General features: G+C 47.9%; 1 protein-coding gene across 1 annotated transcript; it reads left to right on the top strand.

Moving 5' to 3' along the window:
- The first annotated feature begins 9,262 nt into the window (after window positions 1–9,262).
- CRNN (cornulin) lies at window positions 9,263–11,491 on the top strand. Its single transcript, XM_086630441.1, has 4 exons — window positions 9,263–9,351; window positions 9,855–10,002; window positions 10,346–10,706; window positions 10,797–11,491. The coding sequence occupies exons 2-4, from the start codon at window positions 9,865–9,867 to the stop codon at window positions 11,489–11,491; spliced, it is 1,194 nt and encodes a 397-aa protein (XP_086486567.1). The 5' UTR covers window positions 9,263–9,351; window positions 9,855–9,864.
- The last annotated feature ends 4,606 nt before the right edge of the window (window positions 11,492–16,097 follow it).

The raw sequence follows: 16,097 nt of genomic DNA, 5'->3' as shown, positions 1-16,097 counted from the left end.
AGGAGATATAAAACGACAGATGGCATTTAGGGTGAAGAAAGAGCAAACACTGAATAGAAAGAAGTTGCAGAAAACACCAAGGGAAGAGTAATGCTGAGAAACGCGAATTTCATTGCACAATGTCCAGTTGAAGACTGGGTAAAACTCTGTATAATTAAAAGTTCTCATTACATAAAAGCTTTCCCTGGAACTGGAGTTATAACTCTAAATATTAGCAGCAACATGCTGCAGTAGATGGATAAAGCTTTTAAAAATGAGGAGGAGAAAGATATGCCAATTATTCCTGCAGCTGCCTGCCCTGTAATTGATATATCATCTGACACTTCTTGCCCTGCAGCCCTACCAGCCTCGGTGGGAGCATCCAGGGCTCCCAGAGGCACTTGGTCACAAGCTGCTGTTTGCTGATACAGCAGTTTGCTGCTGTTGCAAGAAAAGCCCAATCCAGCTCAGGGCAGTCTGGAAAAATGATGAGAACCAGCCCAGGCATCCGTAAACAGCTGCTCAATGAAAGCCATTTTTATTGGATTATGGCACTTTGTTTGCCGGGTCTTTAACCTCCTCTGTTAGAAAGGATTTTTCTGCCTCTGTACGTACATCAAATCAAATATCTCTCTGTGTATTTGCAAAGAGATGAAACAAGTCGTTATAGTGTAGCAATAATTGCAGCTTATTGGATTGAGGGAATAAATCTCGAGGAATCTGAAAAGTTTGTCAGCTGTTTCCGTTCTTTTTTCCCCCAGTAAATAAATCAACAGATATTCTCAAGACACTACGCCAGATTCCCGTGCCTGAAACTACATATATCACCCATTATGTTGTAATAAGACTCTTCTGCGCCTTAGATTAGATCTGCAGTATTAGACTTTGGAAAGAACTATAAATCAAATGTTAGGGAAGATACAGCCTATAGTAATGGAAAAAATGACAACTAAAGATGAACTAGCAAAGACAATAAGCAGAGGAACACCGTTGTACCAAACATGCCCTTGCGAAGTCAGATAAGCTCAGCACGTTGTTCCACGATGCTCTTTTGACGCCGTATTCCTAAATTGTCCTTTACAAATTGTTGTGCTCTCCCACATAATCTCAGTTACAAAAATAACTTCTCATTACGTGCTCACGTCACCCTGGCTGGCGCTTCCCCTCACAACTCCAAAGTTTAGGGTTATGCCAACACAGCGTGTTCCATCCCAGCACGTTTGACGTTCAAATGCTCATCTACTGATGCTCGGAGTTTGTCGGCATCATCCTGGGTGCTTCCAAGTGCTTACCAATGACAATAAAACAAAACCTGGAGACTGAGTCGTTTCCTCCAGCACAGCAGCTGCTCAGCAAGCAAGGAAGTGAGTTTCCTTTCCTCAAGTGTCATTAAGCTGGAAGTGTTCCCTAAGACCAAAGGGAAGGTTTCTTTAGCTCTTCAAAAGACTCCACAGCCCACCCAGGGCCATAAGCGTGTCATGTTTTATATGAAAACTAAACCTAGAAAAACTTGTCCTTTTTGTTGGGTGCATCAAGTGTAATTTCATTGAGCATTTCTTCACTCAAGCAATCTGGGGCAGAGATGGACTTTGTGCCTGGGCTGCCATGCCCTGATCCCAGTCCTGGGCCTGCAGTGCTGGTGGTAAAGCAGCAAAGCAGGAAGAGGACCAGAATCAGCCGGATCCTTTCACTGGTCTGTGTTATCTGGGGATGTGATGTGTCTGCATCTCCAAGCTCATGAACAGCCTCTTCGTTGCCTTCCTCCAGCTCTTCATTCCTTTGGCGGTTCTCGTGTTCCCCTCACCATAATCTCCTCCCCTCACCCATCTGTCATTATTCCTGCCTTGTGACACCTCATCATCATTCGGGTGGAGCGTAATTGGTACAGCTGGAAAAGAGGCATTAGGTGTGATTGTGGCATTCCTAACATATCAGCTTGTAATTTATCCCTTTCCTACAGAGAGGAAGGAAAGGACAAAATACTATCCAAACCTGGGTTTGGCCAAACTTTGTTTGCAAACAAAAGTCGAGGACCTCATTTCTCAGGCACGGCCAACAAAGCTGAGAGGTTGTGTATGGACATCTCAGCTGGTACTGGGATGAAGGACCATAAGCAGTACCCCAGGGCTGGTATTGCTTATTTCATGGAGCCGGGTGAGTCATTTTAGGAAGACAATTATTCAGAGCAGGTCAACTACTGCACGTCTGCACTTGTAAGCGGTGCCAGTCTGGAGTCCACATTCTCCTGGCCTGAGTCAACAGCTCCAGAGGATCTTCCAGGCACAGAAAGGAGACTGGGAAGCCCAGTTAAAACAAGCATCTACCACACTTTACTATAAAAGCAGAGAGGTCAGCTCTCCTTAGCACATCCAAGTAATTCTTCAAAACACACACAAGCTGCACTAAGTGTTTAACAAAAATAACGAGATCAGCCATTGCTACACCAGCTCTGAATTCCCTATTTCTTCATCCCATTTTTTCCCCTCTGGTTTTCAGGCTCCCATCCAGCATCTTGCTGGGTTCAGGACCAGGTGACTTCTGCCCGTGGGCTGCAACTGGCTCCATTTTGAGCAGGGCAGAACTCTAGATCTCAGCACAAACGTACACCCAGGCAAGAAGTTTCTGAGAGCGGCTGGAGCCTGCCAGAATCCAGCACACCTTCCTCTGTGCTCACCTTTGCAGCGTAAATAGAGATGTTGCTCTCAAACAAGTCAGGTCACAGGCAGCCAGGTTTCCACCACCTGTCCTGTGTCCAACAGCCTGATGAAGGGAGAACGGATTCATCCTTTCTACTACAGCAGTATTAACCAAGTCTCTACTGATTTTCATGAAACTAGTGGAGATTTAGCATGTTTGAACAGTGCCACAGTGTCAAATTTGCTTGCAAATAATAGGTTAGGACATTAAAAACCAGAGCGTATAAGCTTTACTTCTTGGGAAAGACAGGCTAAAAAAAGCTGAAACCCTATGGAAAAAAAATAAAGCGAGTGGTTTCCCTGTCTGTACATCTCTCTGGAAAAAAAGGAGAGGAGCGGGCTGAGCAAGCAGGAGCTGCACTCCTGCCAGCAGCACAGGTAGCACAATGCAGGACAGGATGCATCAGCCTGCTTACTGCCAGGCTTCTCCCTCTCCTGCCACCCCACAAGCCCTGTGCAAGCAGCTTCCAGACCTGCACTGTTCGCCTCGTTGAGTGCTGCCGTATCGCTGCCGGATACGCGACCCTGCCAGGCAAGCTCCGTCTTGCCCCAGAGCACCCGCTCCAGTCCTCGGCTGCCAGCCCCACACAACACTTGGTTCCTCCCCAGCAGCACCTTGCCCAGCCAGATCCACCACACTGCCAGCCTGGCTTTGGTGGGGTTTCTATCAGGTCGTGTTTCCCAACACATCCTCTCTGCCCCCTTCCACCCTCTGCTCTAGATAATGCTCCCATTGTTGCAGCACAGCCACCTCTGAGCATTTCTTAGTTGCTTCCTCTCCACACCTGCCCTCGATGCTCCTGTGGTCGCTCCTTGGTGGCCAGGGCAGCTTTTCAGGACAGCAGAAAGCAGCTTTCCACCCCAATTGGAGAAGACGCTAAACCTGAGACTTTAAGTCATTACCCAAAACTGCAGCTCCCTCCAAAAACAACCTACCAAAAGGAACTGAAATTCTCCCACCAATGTGCTGGGCAGTGAGGAAGCTAACGGGCAAAGGCACCGAAATTGTCCCCACCGCTAAGGGGAGCAACTGAAATGAGCGCAGCCCATGACTCATTTCCACCACGGCCACAAGAGGTGACTCAGGTCTCCACCAAACCCTCAGCTTTTGAGTGCAGCGAGCCAGCAGAGACCACAACTGAGCCAACCGCCCTGTCTCATCCCAGCCCATCTCCTCCACTGACAGTCCCTGGATGAGGCAACGAGCTCCACGGGTGCGTGAGTGGCAGGAGCGAACTGCCACTGCCTCCCTCCCAAGTCCCCACACATGGCAGGAGTGATGGCTCTGAGCTTGAATAATCCAGTAAGGGAAGAAAATCCAAGGGGAGTGCTCACAGCTGGGCTGCTACACCCACCCAGCCTCTGAGATCTACCACAAAAAGCTGGTTCGTGGTCAGAGCTCTGCCCAGAAGCTGGTTACCCAAAGCTAAACCTTGCGGCTGGCTCGGGGAGCGCGTCCGAGCGCGGGCGGCAGACCCGACGGGAAGGATGGCGTCCCCGCTGCCCACACCAAACGCGCACAGGCGTTGTCTGTGCATGCACACGCTTGGTCTGGGCGCCCACAGCATGCACCCACACGTGTGGCCGTGCATGCACACACGCAGCGTCCTCTGGTGGTGCACAGCACGGGAAGGCAGGAGGACATTCCTTGCTGAAGCTTGGAAAAGTTGAAAGGGCGAGGAACATACAGGCAGCATCAAAGTTCGTTTGCTGGTGGCAGATAAAAAGGAGGACTTGGAGTCTTCTGGGCTGGAGGTAATGAGTAGTAGCTGCGTGATTAATTTTGACTTGATCGTCTGTCAGTCAACAGCATTCCCACACCTCTGGGTTGAAGAACTGCCATAGAACATGCTGCCTCCCTGGGGGTCGTCCTCCTCCTTACAACGAAGAGCAGGCGCCTTTGGAGGGAGATGAAATAACTCTTCATAGCAATAAGTGTGGGATAATCTCATCTCACCTTCCTCCCTGCCCTGTTTCCGCTTAGGTTTATTCTTAGTCTCTAATTGCCAAAGATTTGCTTAAAATGAGATACAGAATTTCATACATGAGCTCTATGCGCTGGCTACCTACGTATCATCGTTCCCTTTCCTTTTCCAGACCTAGAGCTCTTCAAGTAAACTTGTGAGTTCCTTTTCACCTTCAGAAAAAATAATTTACTCAATAACTTCTAGGTTTCGAATTAAAACAGCCAGCTGGATAAACGATGAGAAAATGAAGCACAGAAAAATCCTACCTTCGCAAGGAGGATCAACGGGTGAGAGGAACAAGATAATCTGAGATACCTGCACCCCTTTGTGAGTTCTGGGGTACAAATGCAAAGGAAAGGTTTAATTAACTTCTCCATAAGTATAGTTAACATATGTATTAAAACTGTCTCAAAACAAGGAAAGTATTCCTCAAAAGCCTTGTTTCAGCCAAGAGATTAATTCCCGATTTTAATTGTGGGATTATTCAAATGCAGAAAGAGTCTTTTAGATAGTAAAGGCATTGCTAGCTGGCTTTCAGGGCATTACCACAGGGAGTCTTAGAATCCAATTATCTCTGAAGAAATATGTTAAATATGCTCATTAACATGTAAAGAAGTGGAAATATGTATTAGCGAAAAGCTGATGTATTACACTGCTTAATGTCACAACGAATTAGCAGTAAAGAAGGTTGCAACAGAAATAACTCGCTGAAATGCCAAGGCAGCATAGGAAAATAAAGCATTTTATTCCAATTAGCTTAATTCCTGATAATGACATAGATGTAGCGATAAAACTCTCTGTATAATGGGCTCCAGCCCTGGGAAAGTTTAGGAATTGTGCTTCATGTACGGAACGAGGCGAGAAAAGGGAGGTGAGCCTGAACCTCAGTGTAAGCTGCCCTCAGCAGGGAAAAGAAAGAAGGCAACTACAGGAACAAAAGGGGAAAGGAGGCATGTTAGGAAGGCAAAAAACCCAAATAAAACCCCCGGGTCCCACAGCTGCAGACCACAGGCACTGACCAGGCATTTGCTTCTTCAAAAACCTCCCAAAGCAAACCCCATCCGTCGGAGCCCCAAAGCTTTCCAGCTCTCCCAAACCTGTATTTAAACGCTTTCTCACGTTGAACCTTCAGTGCAACACTTTCCCTCCTTCATCAGCACTAACCTACGCTTCTGCCCTTCCCTGCTGAGCAGGAACAATCAGAGTCGTGCAGGAATAAACAGTAATTTCCTGCTGCATTTTTCGGTTGAGAAACCCAACTGCTCTGACCTAATCCCACTACTTTAAGCCCCAAACCTTAAATACCCCCAAGTCCTAACACCCAACACCAGCTCAACACCAGTCCCTGCCATTGTTGCCTGACCCACGCTCACCACGCACCCCAACTTCTGGCAATGTTTTCTCTGTGCTCCCTTCCCTCCCGATTCCTGCTTCATCCGCTTCTTCCTTTCCTCCCCATTAACCAAGGAGCTGAGCAATTTTGCGGATTCACAAGGTCTTCAGGCAGAAGAGAGGAAAATAACCCTGGGCTGTCTGAAGAGGCACCAGCTTTCTAGTTATGTTTTCAAAGAAAAGAATTTTAGGTGAGGTTGGTTCACCTAAAGTTTTGCCCATTAAAATACAGCAGGAGAAACTTAAACGTGACCCAAGCTGTAGATCTTCAGCAATCACCATGGTGGTAATAACAGCTACTAAATTGTTTCAGAACTCTTGCGTAACCATACACACTTGGATTTTTCCCCACCTTTCTTTTTTTCTGCGCTTCTGACACAAATCTTCCTTCAAACGACCACACCAAAGTCCCAGTGCTGCCATGAGCCAGGTGTCACCTCCAGCTTCACCCAGCCCTGGTGAACATCACTCCTCCAAACCCATCCCAGCTGTGCAGACCAGTGGGCTTAGAATATCTTTTTGCTCAAGAAACAGAAAGAAAGGTGAACTGGACAAACTCAGATGAAATTAGGTCATCAAACTGCTTAAAGGAAGCAACCAGGGAGAATTTTACCAGCAGTCTAAGCTGGAATACCACACTCTGCCTATCCAGAGAAGCTGGTTTGCCCGGTGCCCCAACACAACAGAGCTCCTTTGGCAAATAGGCCTCAGAGATTCGTGAATATTCGTGGAGTGAATTTGCCAAGTAAACAAAGGGCCACAGGCTTGTTCCCTCCTCCACCACACCACACATCTTACCTCCATGTCTTCATGGCAGATCCACCTGGGAAAGCCGGCTCCAATCAACATGCATTTTGGCTGCTTCAAAGGCAAACTCCCAAAGTCCTTCTTCTCTGAAATGCAGGTGGCATCGCAGGGGAAGGAGCTATGCCTCATGCTGAAGCAAGACACTACCTCTCCTGCCTCAAAATTTAGGCTGTGGTGCTAATGATGTTTTCCCAGCATGACTTGAAGGTCTCAAGGCACCTGGGAATCTCTAACCACATAGGGCACAGCCTTGGAGGCTTCTGGTTCCTTTTGGTATTGGATGAAAACAGAGAAATTGGAGCTTAAGCTTTGTTTCAGCCAAAGGCATCCCAAGCTAATTGTATTAAGCAATTTGGCTCTGCTAGAAGAGCAGTTTTGGGGGTAAAGAGCAGCACGAATGTTGCTCTTCTGTTGCAGAGGAGCTCCTAGGAAGATCAGCTTCTTTCCAGACCTTTTCAGAGAGTGACCCCTCCCATCCCAATCCTGCTCAAAACCCCCCCAAGCATCATTGCAAACCAGGTGTGTGCTCGTGCAAAGCTTCCCCTCCTGTTTCACAGCTCTCAAGGCAGCACCACTGAGGTTTCATGTGATTTCCTTAGCACAGGTCCCAGAAGCACCTGCCCTCTGCTCCCTGGATTCAACATGATTTATTGCAAGCTCTGCTAAAAGTGATGTTTTTCTCTTTTCTGTTCTGCAGCACTTTTGACTTCTTCACGTATCATTTGACCCTCTAACCTTTTCTGCTTCATAAAGCACGTACGAAATCCTGTACAACACAAACCTCTTATTGTCTACAGCTGTCTGCAAGAGGAGAAACCACCCTGCTCAGGGTCTGGGTGGTTTAATTAGAAATAACTTCAGCAAGAAAATCCTGAACACTTGCTGCCTCTCCAAGGTGCCCCAGTAATTGCTCCCCACCCTCACTGCAACTTAATAAGAAGGTCAGCAGCAAACACACCACATGTTAGGGGAAAGTCATGTGTTTCCATGCAGGTATGATAGAAAGGTCAATAGATGGAAATAAAAGGGTGCTGCACAGGAAATCATGGGTCCTCCCCAGGCGCTGCCCACTCAGGCTGACATAAGACCCGTTTGATGGCACCTGGAATTAAAACTGTGATTTATTAGAAACCTCTCAGCTTAAAGAAAAGACACTGTTCCAGACAGAACCAGCCAGAGAAAAAGGAGCCCTGAGCTCAAGAGGACTCAGCACACAACCAAAGGACAGGACAGCCTGCAGAGCCCTCCTGACCCTGCAGCCTCCCTTAACTATCCTCTTCAAGCCCTTCCATGCACATCTTCAAGGATTTCACACGAACGAAGTGGGACCCATTAACCTTTCCTGTGCCAGGCACAGAGCACACCAGGGGATTTTCCTCAAAGTGCCTTTTTAAATACAAAACTAGATGTGTTTTCTTTTTCTGTGCCAAAAATACCTTGTACTTTAAAAGCTACATGGATTTCTGATATAATTTTTTTTCCAATCTTTCTTATTAACCACGTGTTGGCCAAGAAAAGGACTTTAAAAACCAGAAAGCTAAGGTGAGGACACCTAGAAGTCTTATTCAAAGTGCCTAGGAAACACTTATCATGTCACACTGCAACTGGAGCAGCTGGGGGGGTGACAAGACAGCATGGGGAGATGTGATATTTACTTTCCTGAGCAAACAGCAGTAATGGCATTTAGGTCTGTGGGGCTCCCAGTAAACCCACCAGGCTCCAGTGTGGTGTCCTGACCCTCAAGACATGGAGCTGCAGCAGGGACTGGTGCTGGACGCAGCACGAGGAGTTTAAGTCCCTTCCTTGCTATGTGCCTCCGTTTCCCCTTCTGGTAAATGGGTGACTGCAGCCCATCACGACCACAGTCCCCAGCTGTTCGCTGGCTCTGGGAGACGCCATGTCACCCCTCTGTCCTACTCCGAGTGCCACTTGGTGGCACTGTTGGAAAAGACTTCTTTGCTCGATGCCTACCTCCCCCGTCGCGATCCAGAAGAGGGAGTTTCTGGAAGGAATCACATTAATCTTGGCACCACAATATCCCCGTTTTTCTTCCTTTGTTTTTCTTTTCTCTTTATTCACCGTGCAAGCACTCCCAAGGCGGTTCTTCTACCTTGAGTGTCAGTCACTGTGAATCTTCTCACAAAACGTGTTTGCCAAACACAAGACTCCTGGGCGTTGCTCGGGCATCACCTTAAACTAAATCCTCCAGTGGTAAAAATAGCCTTTTCTGTTAAATTCCTCTGAAATGTGTCTGCAGGTGGGGCGAGCTTAGGAAGGGTCATGCATTAACTCCAGAGAAAACCATCAGAGCGGAAGTTAGTGAGAAAGAGACAAGTGAAGACAGGGGCATGACAACGTAATTGGGCAAGAGATGTTTTAGGTCGCCTTGCTGAAGGGGTGTCTCCTCTGGAAGATGCAGGCTGTGATCCTGAACTGTATATAAGATGGCCAAGAGCTGATCTGCTCCAGACTGTGCTCCTGAAGCTCAGAGCTCTTGCTCCTCACCCAGGTAAGCCTGGACACTTTTCACTCTGTCTGACTTTGCTACCGGCAGGAAAGCAGGAGCTTCTGGCCATGAGGATGTCCCTGGAGCTGCCGCTGCTGAGCTCTTCTAAAGGAAAAAAATAACGATAAAAGAGATCTGGAATTACACTATTCCATGGTTTGTTAGAGACGACCTCCATCCACAGCTCTGCTCTGCTCTGCTCCAGAGAAAGTCAAATGGGATTCTTTTTCTCTCCTCTCTTGCTGTGTCCCCTCAGACTTTTGACTCTCACTGTCCCTCACCTCTCCAGCCTTCATCAGCTGAGTTTCATTTTTCAGATTTGTTTTCCTGTGAGATCCTTCTTGCTCTCTTTCCCTTCCCTTACACCATACCGTGCCCTTATCTGGCTCTTTCTCTCTCTGCCTGTCTAGCTGTGTTGTTTAAGAGTAACTTATCTGAAAACCGAGTAAATCAAAAAACCAAAGCAGGCCCTTTTTGTCTGGGTTTTTCTTGCAGGCTGCCTCAATTTTGCAGGGAGATGGCCCAACTCCAGGAAAACATCAACGGCATCGTCGTTGCTTTCTACACGTGCGCCAGAAGCGATGGCAACTGCAGCCCCCTGAGCAGGGAGGAGCTGAGGGAGCTTATTGAGCAGGAGTTCGAGGACGCGATGGAGGTGAGGACCTGGGCCCGTGTGCCTTCTGGCTGCAGGGATGGGACTGGGAGTGGGGTGGGGTTGGTAAAGCCACGCACTCCCGTGTGGGTGGGTGTACAGGACACCTATCTCCTTGGGAAAGGCACAGATGCCTTCAAAGCCCAGGGTCTGCAGGGAAGAGGAGAGGTTGTTCATTCTCCCAGTGCCAGCAGGTGGCAAAGCTTGGTGCAGGGAGCAACATGAGCCATGGGGGAATGAGAGCGCGGGGCTGGATTCTGCCCTGAGACTGCTCTTGTTTTAGTGCTCCTAGAGAGATGGTACAAATGGCTCATGGTCTTTGCCAACACTTTTTGTGTCTTTACAGAACCCCCAGGACCCCAAAACAGTCAAGAAGGTGCTGTGCTTCCTGGATGACGACAGCAACTGCAGGGTTGACTTCAGCGAGTTGCTCAGCCTGGTTTTCTGCGTGGCCAAGGCTTGTTACAAGCCGCTCCAGAAGCATCAGGCACCAGAAGATGGTCAAGAGCCAACAGCGCAAGAGAAGACAGGTGGGGAGCAGCCATCGGAGCCGCACACAGCCAAGAGGGTCTCCCGTAACCAGCAGGTCCCCAGGCAGGGTGTGAACAATCAGGTCCAAGACAATGAGACACAGGACCCAGGCAACCATCAAATCCAGGAGGGAGAGACACAAGAGCAGGATCAGGACACCCATCAAACCCAGGAGTGTGAGACATCAAAGCAGGACCGAGACACCCATCAAAGCCAGGAGGGTGAGACACCAGAGCAGGATGAGGACATCCATCAAGCCCAGGAAGGTGAGACATCAGAGCAGGATGAGGGCACCCATCAAGGCCAGGAGGGTGAGACACCAGAGCAGGACAAGGACACCTATCAAACCCAAGAGGGTGAGACATCAGAGCAGGATGAGGACAATCATCAAAGCCAGGAGGGTGAGACACCAGAGCAGGATCAGGAAACCCATCAGGATGATGGGACTGAAGTGACAGAAGGGGATCCAGAGAGAGGTGAGATCCCGCACGTTGCAACTCCTGAGCAGGGCAAAAATATCCATAAGGCTGAAGAGAATAAGACACCAAAACAGGACCCAAAAACCGACCAGGACCAAGAAACCGAGGCACCACAACAGCATTCAAACCCAGAGTCAGTAGAGCAGGACCTGAATTGTCCCTCTGAGACACGAGGAAGAGACCCAAACAACAAGACCCAGGTCTGCGAGGCCACTGAGCAGGATCCCAAGCCCGGCAAGCCCCAGAAGCTGCTGCCCCCACAGTGGGGTGCAAGCCCCTGTTGGGATCCCAAGCCCCAGGGAACGTGCCATGACCTGGCTTACCATCCGCTCCCTGACTCCAAGGTACTGGAGCAGGAGCACAGCGGGGCAGAGGCTCCATCTTGTCCAGGACAACAGCAACAAGATGCTCATCATCAAAGACAACCTGCTATAGAGCAACAGCTCCTGCAGTCTCTGTACCAGTGGCCACCACAGCAGTAAAGGCTGAAACAAGCCCCTGCCTAAGTGAGGCTGTTGCCCCCTGCGAGAAGGTACATTTTGTCCAGTCCCACTCTGGTTTTTCCATTTCTATTTGCCGTGTCTTGTCCTATCCCTTGTTAACCCTGGGCTTCCCACCCCTGGTTTGTGCTGAGCTATGCACGACTAGAGACCTTCCCTCTTCCTCTGTCTTAGGCTGCTTTTACTGTGTAAGCAAATTAATAAAACTGAAGGCAAAAAGTTCCGGTGTCCCGGTGTGTTGCTGCAAGCGAGCCCTTGGCCCCGGCCCTGAGCACACAGCTGGGTTGACATGATGTGGTGTAGAGGACCTGAGCATCCATTCCGTGAATGACATAGAGCCAGATGGCTCCAGGGTGTGGACGGAGGGGTGGCTGCAGAGGAGCAGGTGTGTCTCGGGGGTGGATAGCCTAAAGGAGCTGCTGCTCAGCCGCCTTTGCAATTTAGCCGAAGTGAATCGATTGCTCCCCACGGGCAGGGATGTGACATCCCTGCGAGAGATATCTTCAGAGAGGGTGGAAGTCTGGATTAACGCAACAGCGCAGTCGACTCGAACGGATCCCTCGCAGCATCCGTCTGCTCCGGGTATTTTTCATGTCTGCTGTGAAGAGAATAAACAGCTGCTTAACACAGAATGGGAGGGATTTGTCCTGTTTAACCTCACTCATTAATAATCGCAGAAGGGAGGGGAATGTGGAGCATGCCGTGAATATCAAAAATCCCTATTAGCTACGGAGATCTTCAAAGGAAGGAGTGGAAATACATTAAACGCGGGAAAAAATGATCATTTGTGTACATCCAGTCCCAGCAACAACTGGGAGGCCGGAGATAAAAAGCTGACATGCAAACCGCGCACAAACGGAGCTCATCTCAAACTCAGGTTCAGTTCAGGCAGGTCAGGGTACCAGGTCCTCGGGCACTTGGCCAGACCTGCACATAGGAATGTGGACAACTCTGAGGGTATGAGCAGTCCGGTGAAGTCAGTGAGGTTCATTAGGGGGTTCAGACGTGCTGGACCACCAGGAAGGTCCAAGACTCAGCATCCCACAAGGAGGGTGATGCACAGCCTGTTTTTCACCATCCTATCTTTCACTTGCGACCTATCAGCAAAATCAGCACATGACAAGTGCACCCGCACCTCTGCTCTGTGGCCGGTGACATGGAGCACGCAGAGACCTCACTGGAAAATAAAACGTCATTCCTCTGGGACACCCCAGAATTTCACAACGCACTGAGTGCTGAATCAGAAAAACCAGCGTTTCAAAACTGTCCCCAGAACGTGCATCACGAAAATGATTTGCTAATGGCAAAATTAAATGTATCGGACATGAAGGACACCAGTCTGCTCTACTACTGATAAAACATATTAGCAAAAATAAGTTCTGACCTACCTCGTGACGGCTGTGGACATGAAATGGGAGAGTCAGGACAAACTTCATCACCTATCTGTCAAAACCTCATTCTATCTGAGACATTCCTCAAAATGTTTTATGTACCAGAGAACACCATTTTTCTTGTAAAACAGGTCTCAGTTAGAGGTTTGTCCAACAGCTCTTTGCTTCTTATTAGACCTGGCTTAGGGTCTAAAATCACCAGACCAAACCATCTCCCCGTAGTCTGTCTATACAACTGCCACTTTTTGCAACTGACCTCCCATTTCAGGCAGGCACCAAGCCCTGTTAGGGACATGTTAATTATATGCAGTATTCTGAATAACACTACTTTTGCCATCAGGAGTATCGTATTTGAAGTTAAGAGGGGATTTTTTTTGGTTCATTTTAAGGAGAACATGAAAATTATCCCACTGACACAAATACTTGTCTTAGAGATCTGCAAGCCTGGGAGATGTTGGAAGATAAAAGGTCTTTTATACACCACACGAGGAGCCAGTTCCTCTAAGATTAAAGGCAACAGAAGTTTGGTCACCTTATATAAACAGCGACGGGGTTGGGCACAGAATTGGGTAAGAAGCCAGAGAATGGAGCCCACCCTCTTGGGTAATAGCTTTTAAGAACCTACCCAAGTCTTACGAAAGCATCTTTGGGGAAAATGAAGCGCTTGGAGTAAAGGGGGGTTCAGTGCTGCCAAGAACGTGCTTTGAAACTCAGTGCTTTGTCCTGGGAACGGCACCAAAGCACGGGAAAGCAGGCGAGCGTGCCGGCGTGCGCACAGCCGAAACGCGACGTACCTTTTCCTACATCGATACCCAAATTCTGCCCAGCAGCTCACGCAGCTCCCGACCTTCCCGCACTGTCCCAGCCCCTGCGGGGGGGATTACAGACTGTTACAGGACACCAAGCCGCACTGTAATACTCTCATTTTAATAATAACTCCAATCTACCATAAAATTACAGTTTCCCAAGGCTATTATTATCCCACAGGTGGGGTATAATTTGCACAAGTATAATTTAATCTTGAAAAAAAGCTCAAAAATGAAGTATGGTTAGTAACAATCCTTCGTACGCACTTGTATGAGTATCCTCAAGGTGTTACCAGCACTAATTAATTAGTCTCCTACACCCAGTATGATCTTACCTTACAGATGGGCCAGATGAGCCACTCACCCAAGGCTGCGTGACAAGTTCATGCTCTGGAGGCTCTCTGCAATGTCTCCGTCACACTTGTCAAGGCAGCATCCTACCTCCAAAACCAAAAGCTGGAGCCCAGGTGGCACGGCTCATATCTTCCCTACGTGTACTGGGAGAGTTCGGGGTGAATAAAGGAATCAGTTGGTCTCGAATTAATTTACTGTTAAAAGATTAAAAAAAAAAAAAAGATGATTGTAGAGGTAATTACAGCAAAAGCTGCCCAGGGCAACCAGATGAAGATTCAACATGAATCGACCTCTCAGCAGAGAGGTTTCTGCTTTTATTTTTAATTAAAGATCAAGTAAAGTTGCAACGGAAGTCATTCATGGAAGACAGTTAACATGAAAAACGTTTTAGCGTTATTTTTCTCAATGGGAAGTCATTGCTTATTGAACAGACATTTTCTTGTACTAAAATTAATTTTGCAAAGTTTACCATTTAAAAATGTTCTCTTTGTGGATGGTTGGGCTTTTTTTTCCCAACAAAAACCTGGATAATATAAAGAAAAGACTCCATAACAAGAAGTTACCGAAAATAAAACACATTTTGCAGCTCACCACACAAGCTAAGATCTGGAAGACTTGGGAATCTCACTGCTGTGCATCTGCATTTCAGCATTTTCATAGCGCTTAGGTCTTCTTCTGTCCTCCTGTGAGCAAAAGCCAGACCCAAACCCCGTTGACCTGAGGTCCGAGGTGCCAAAGGAACTGCACAAAAAGCAAAGAAAAATAATCTGGTATTACGGTACCAAGATCATGAGCCAAACAGATCTCAGCTGTCCCTGATCTGCTCATAGTGAGCTCCGCTACCATTAGCACTTCTGTCCCCATCCTCCAAATTTCATTCTGGTACTATTTTTCTGTGTCTGTGTGTGTATTATACACAAATAAACTCATACCTATGCAAATGCACATTTATATTAAAATACACCCTCCCATTAACACATATATACACTTTATAGCTACTCTAGATTTTTTAAAATCTGAAATACAATCAGGCTGTAAAATAACTTTACAGCCTGGATTAGGTGGAACCAGGCAGTGCCTAAATTGCCACATGGCAATTGCTATTTCTGGGTTAAAATGATAGGTAAGGGGATGATAAGTTAAATAACCCGTTTGAGGACGTGAAGGTGCAGCTGGGCTTGGCCAAAGATGAATCAGGACAACGTCCACAAAGGGTGTCTCCTTTCTGTAGCTCCGTCAGGGACCCTATAAAAGCACCCAGGTTCTCCGATCACTCCGCACGGCTTCACAGGAATCCCACTTGATCCCGTTGGTGATTTGGGTAAGTCACTCCTGAAACGCGCGTTTTGCTGGGCAAGGACATGTTATTTCTATAGGATTCGTGTTGGGTGGCAGCATCATTCCTGATGCAATATTTTCCGAGAGTCTTTTGCGTTTATATCCAGTGAAGTGTTGTTTCGTGTTATTCACATGCCATTGTTGTGGGTCCGTGTGTAGAGGCAGCTTTTCTCAAAGGAAAAACGAGAGAGGGAGACAGGTTTTGCGCCTTACTTTGGTCTGGAGTCATCTCCCAGCCAGAATGAAAAGATTGGAGAAATTCTCTGTTTTCTGCAGAAACACCAAAACCCGGGATTTCGTACGCAGAGGCGTGCACATGTGTTCATGCGTACGTGCACGTCACGGAGGCAGCAAGGCAGGCATGGCACAGCCTCCCCCGCTGCAAGCTGAGACCTCAGCGCTGATGTACCTGATAAGAGGCTTAGGGATCCTGTGAGGAGGATGGAAGGAGGTGGCATTTGAGGTTTCCAGACACAAAGCTCAAACAGGAGCACTGCTTTCTGCCAAGCAGATCTCAGTAAAATTAAATAAGTAGCTCTGACCCAGGTGATCTGACTGTTCCCCTCTGGCTAAAATCTATTTGCCGATGAACTGATGCTGTAACAAAAGCTTTATCAATTGTTTTGCATTACTAATGGTCACAGGACCATCAGCCACAAGGCTCGTTTTAACTCCCTGTAAGAACTCTACCTGTCTCTG

This window comes from Tauraco erythrolophus (assembly GCF_009769465.1).
Source record: "Tauraco erythrolophus isolate bTauEry1 chromosome 30 unlocalized genomic scaffold, bTauEry1.pri scaffold_44_arrow_ctg1, whole genome shotgun sequence".
NCBI lineage: Eukaryota > Metazoa > Chordata > Aves > Musophagiformes > Musophagidae > Tauraco > Tauraco erythrolophus.
This window is presented reverse-complemented; position numbering and strand designations above follow the sequence as displayed.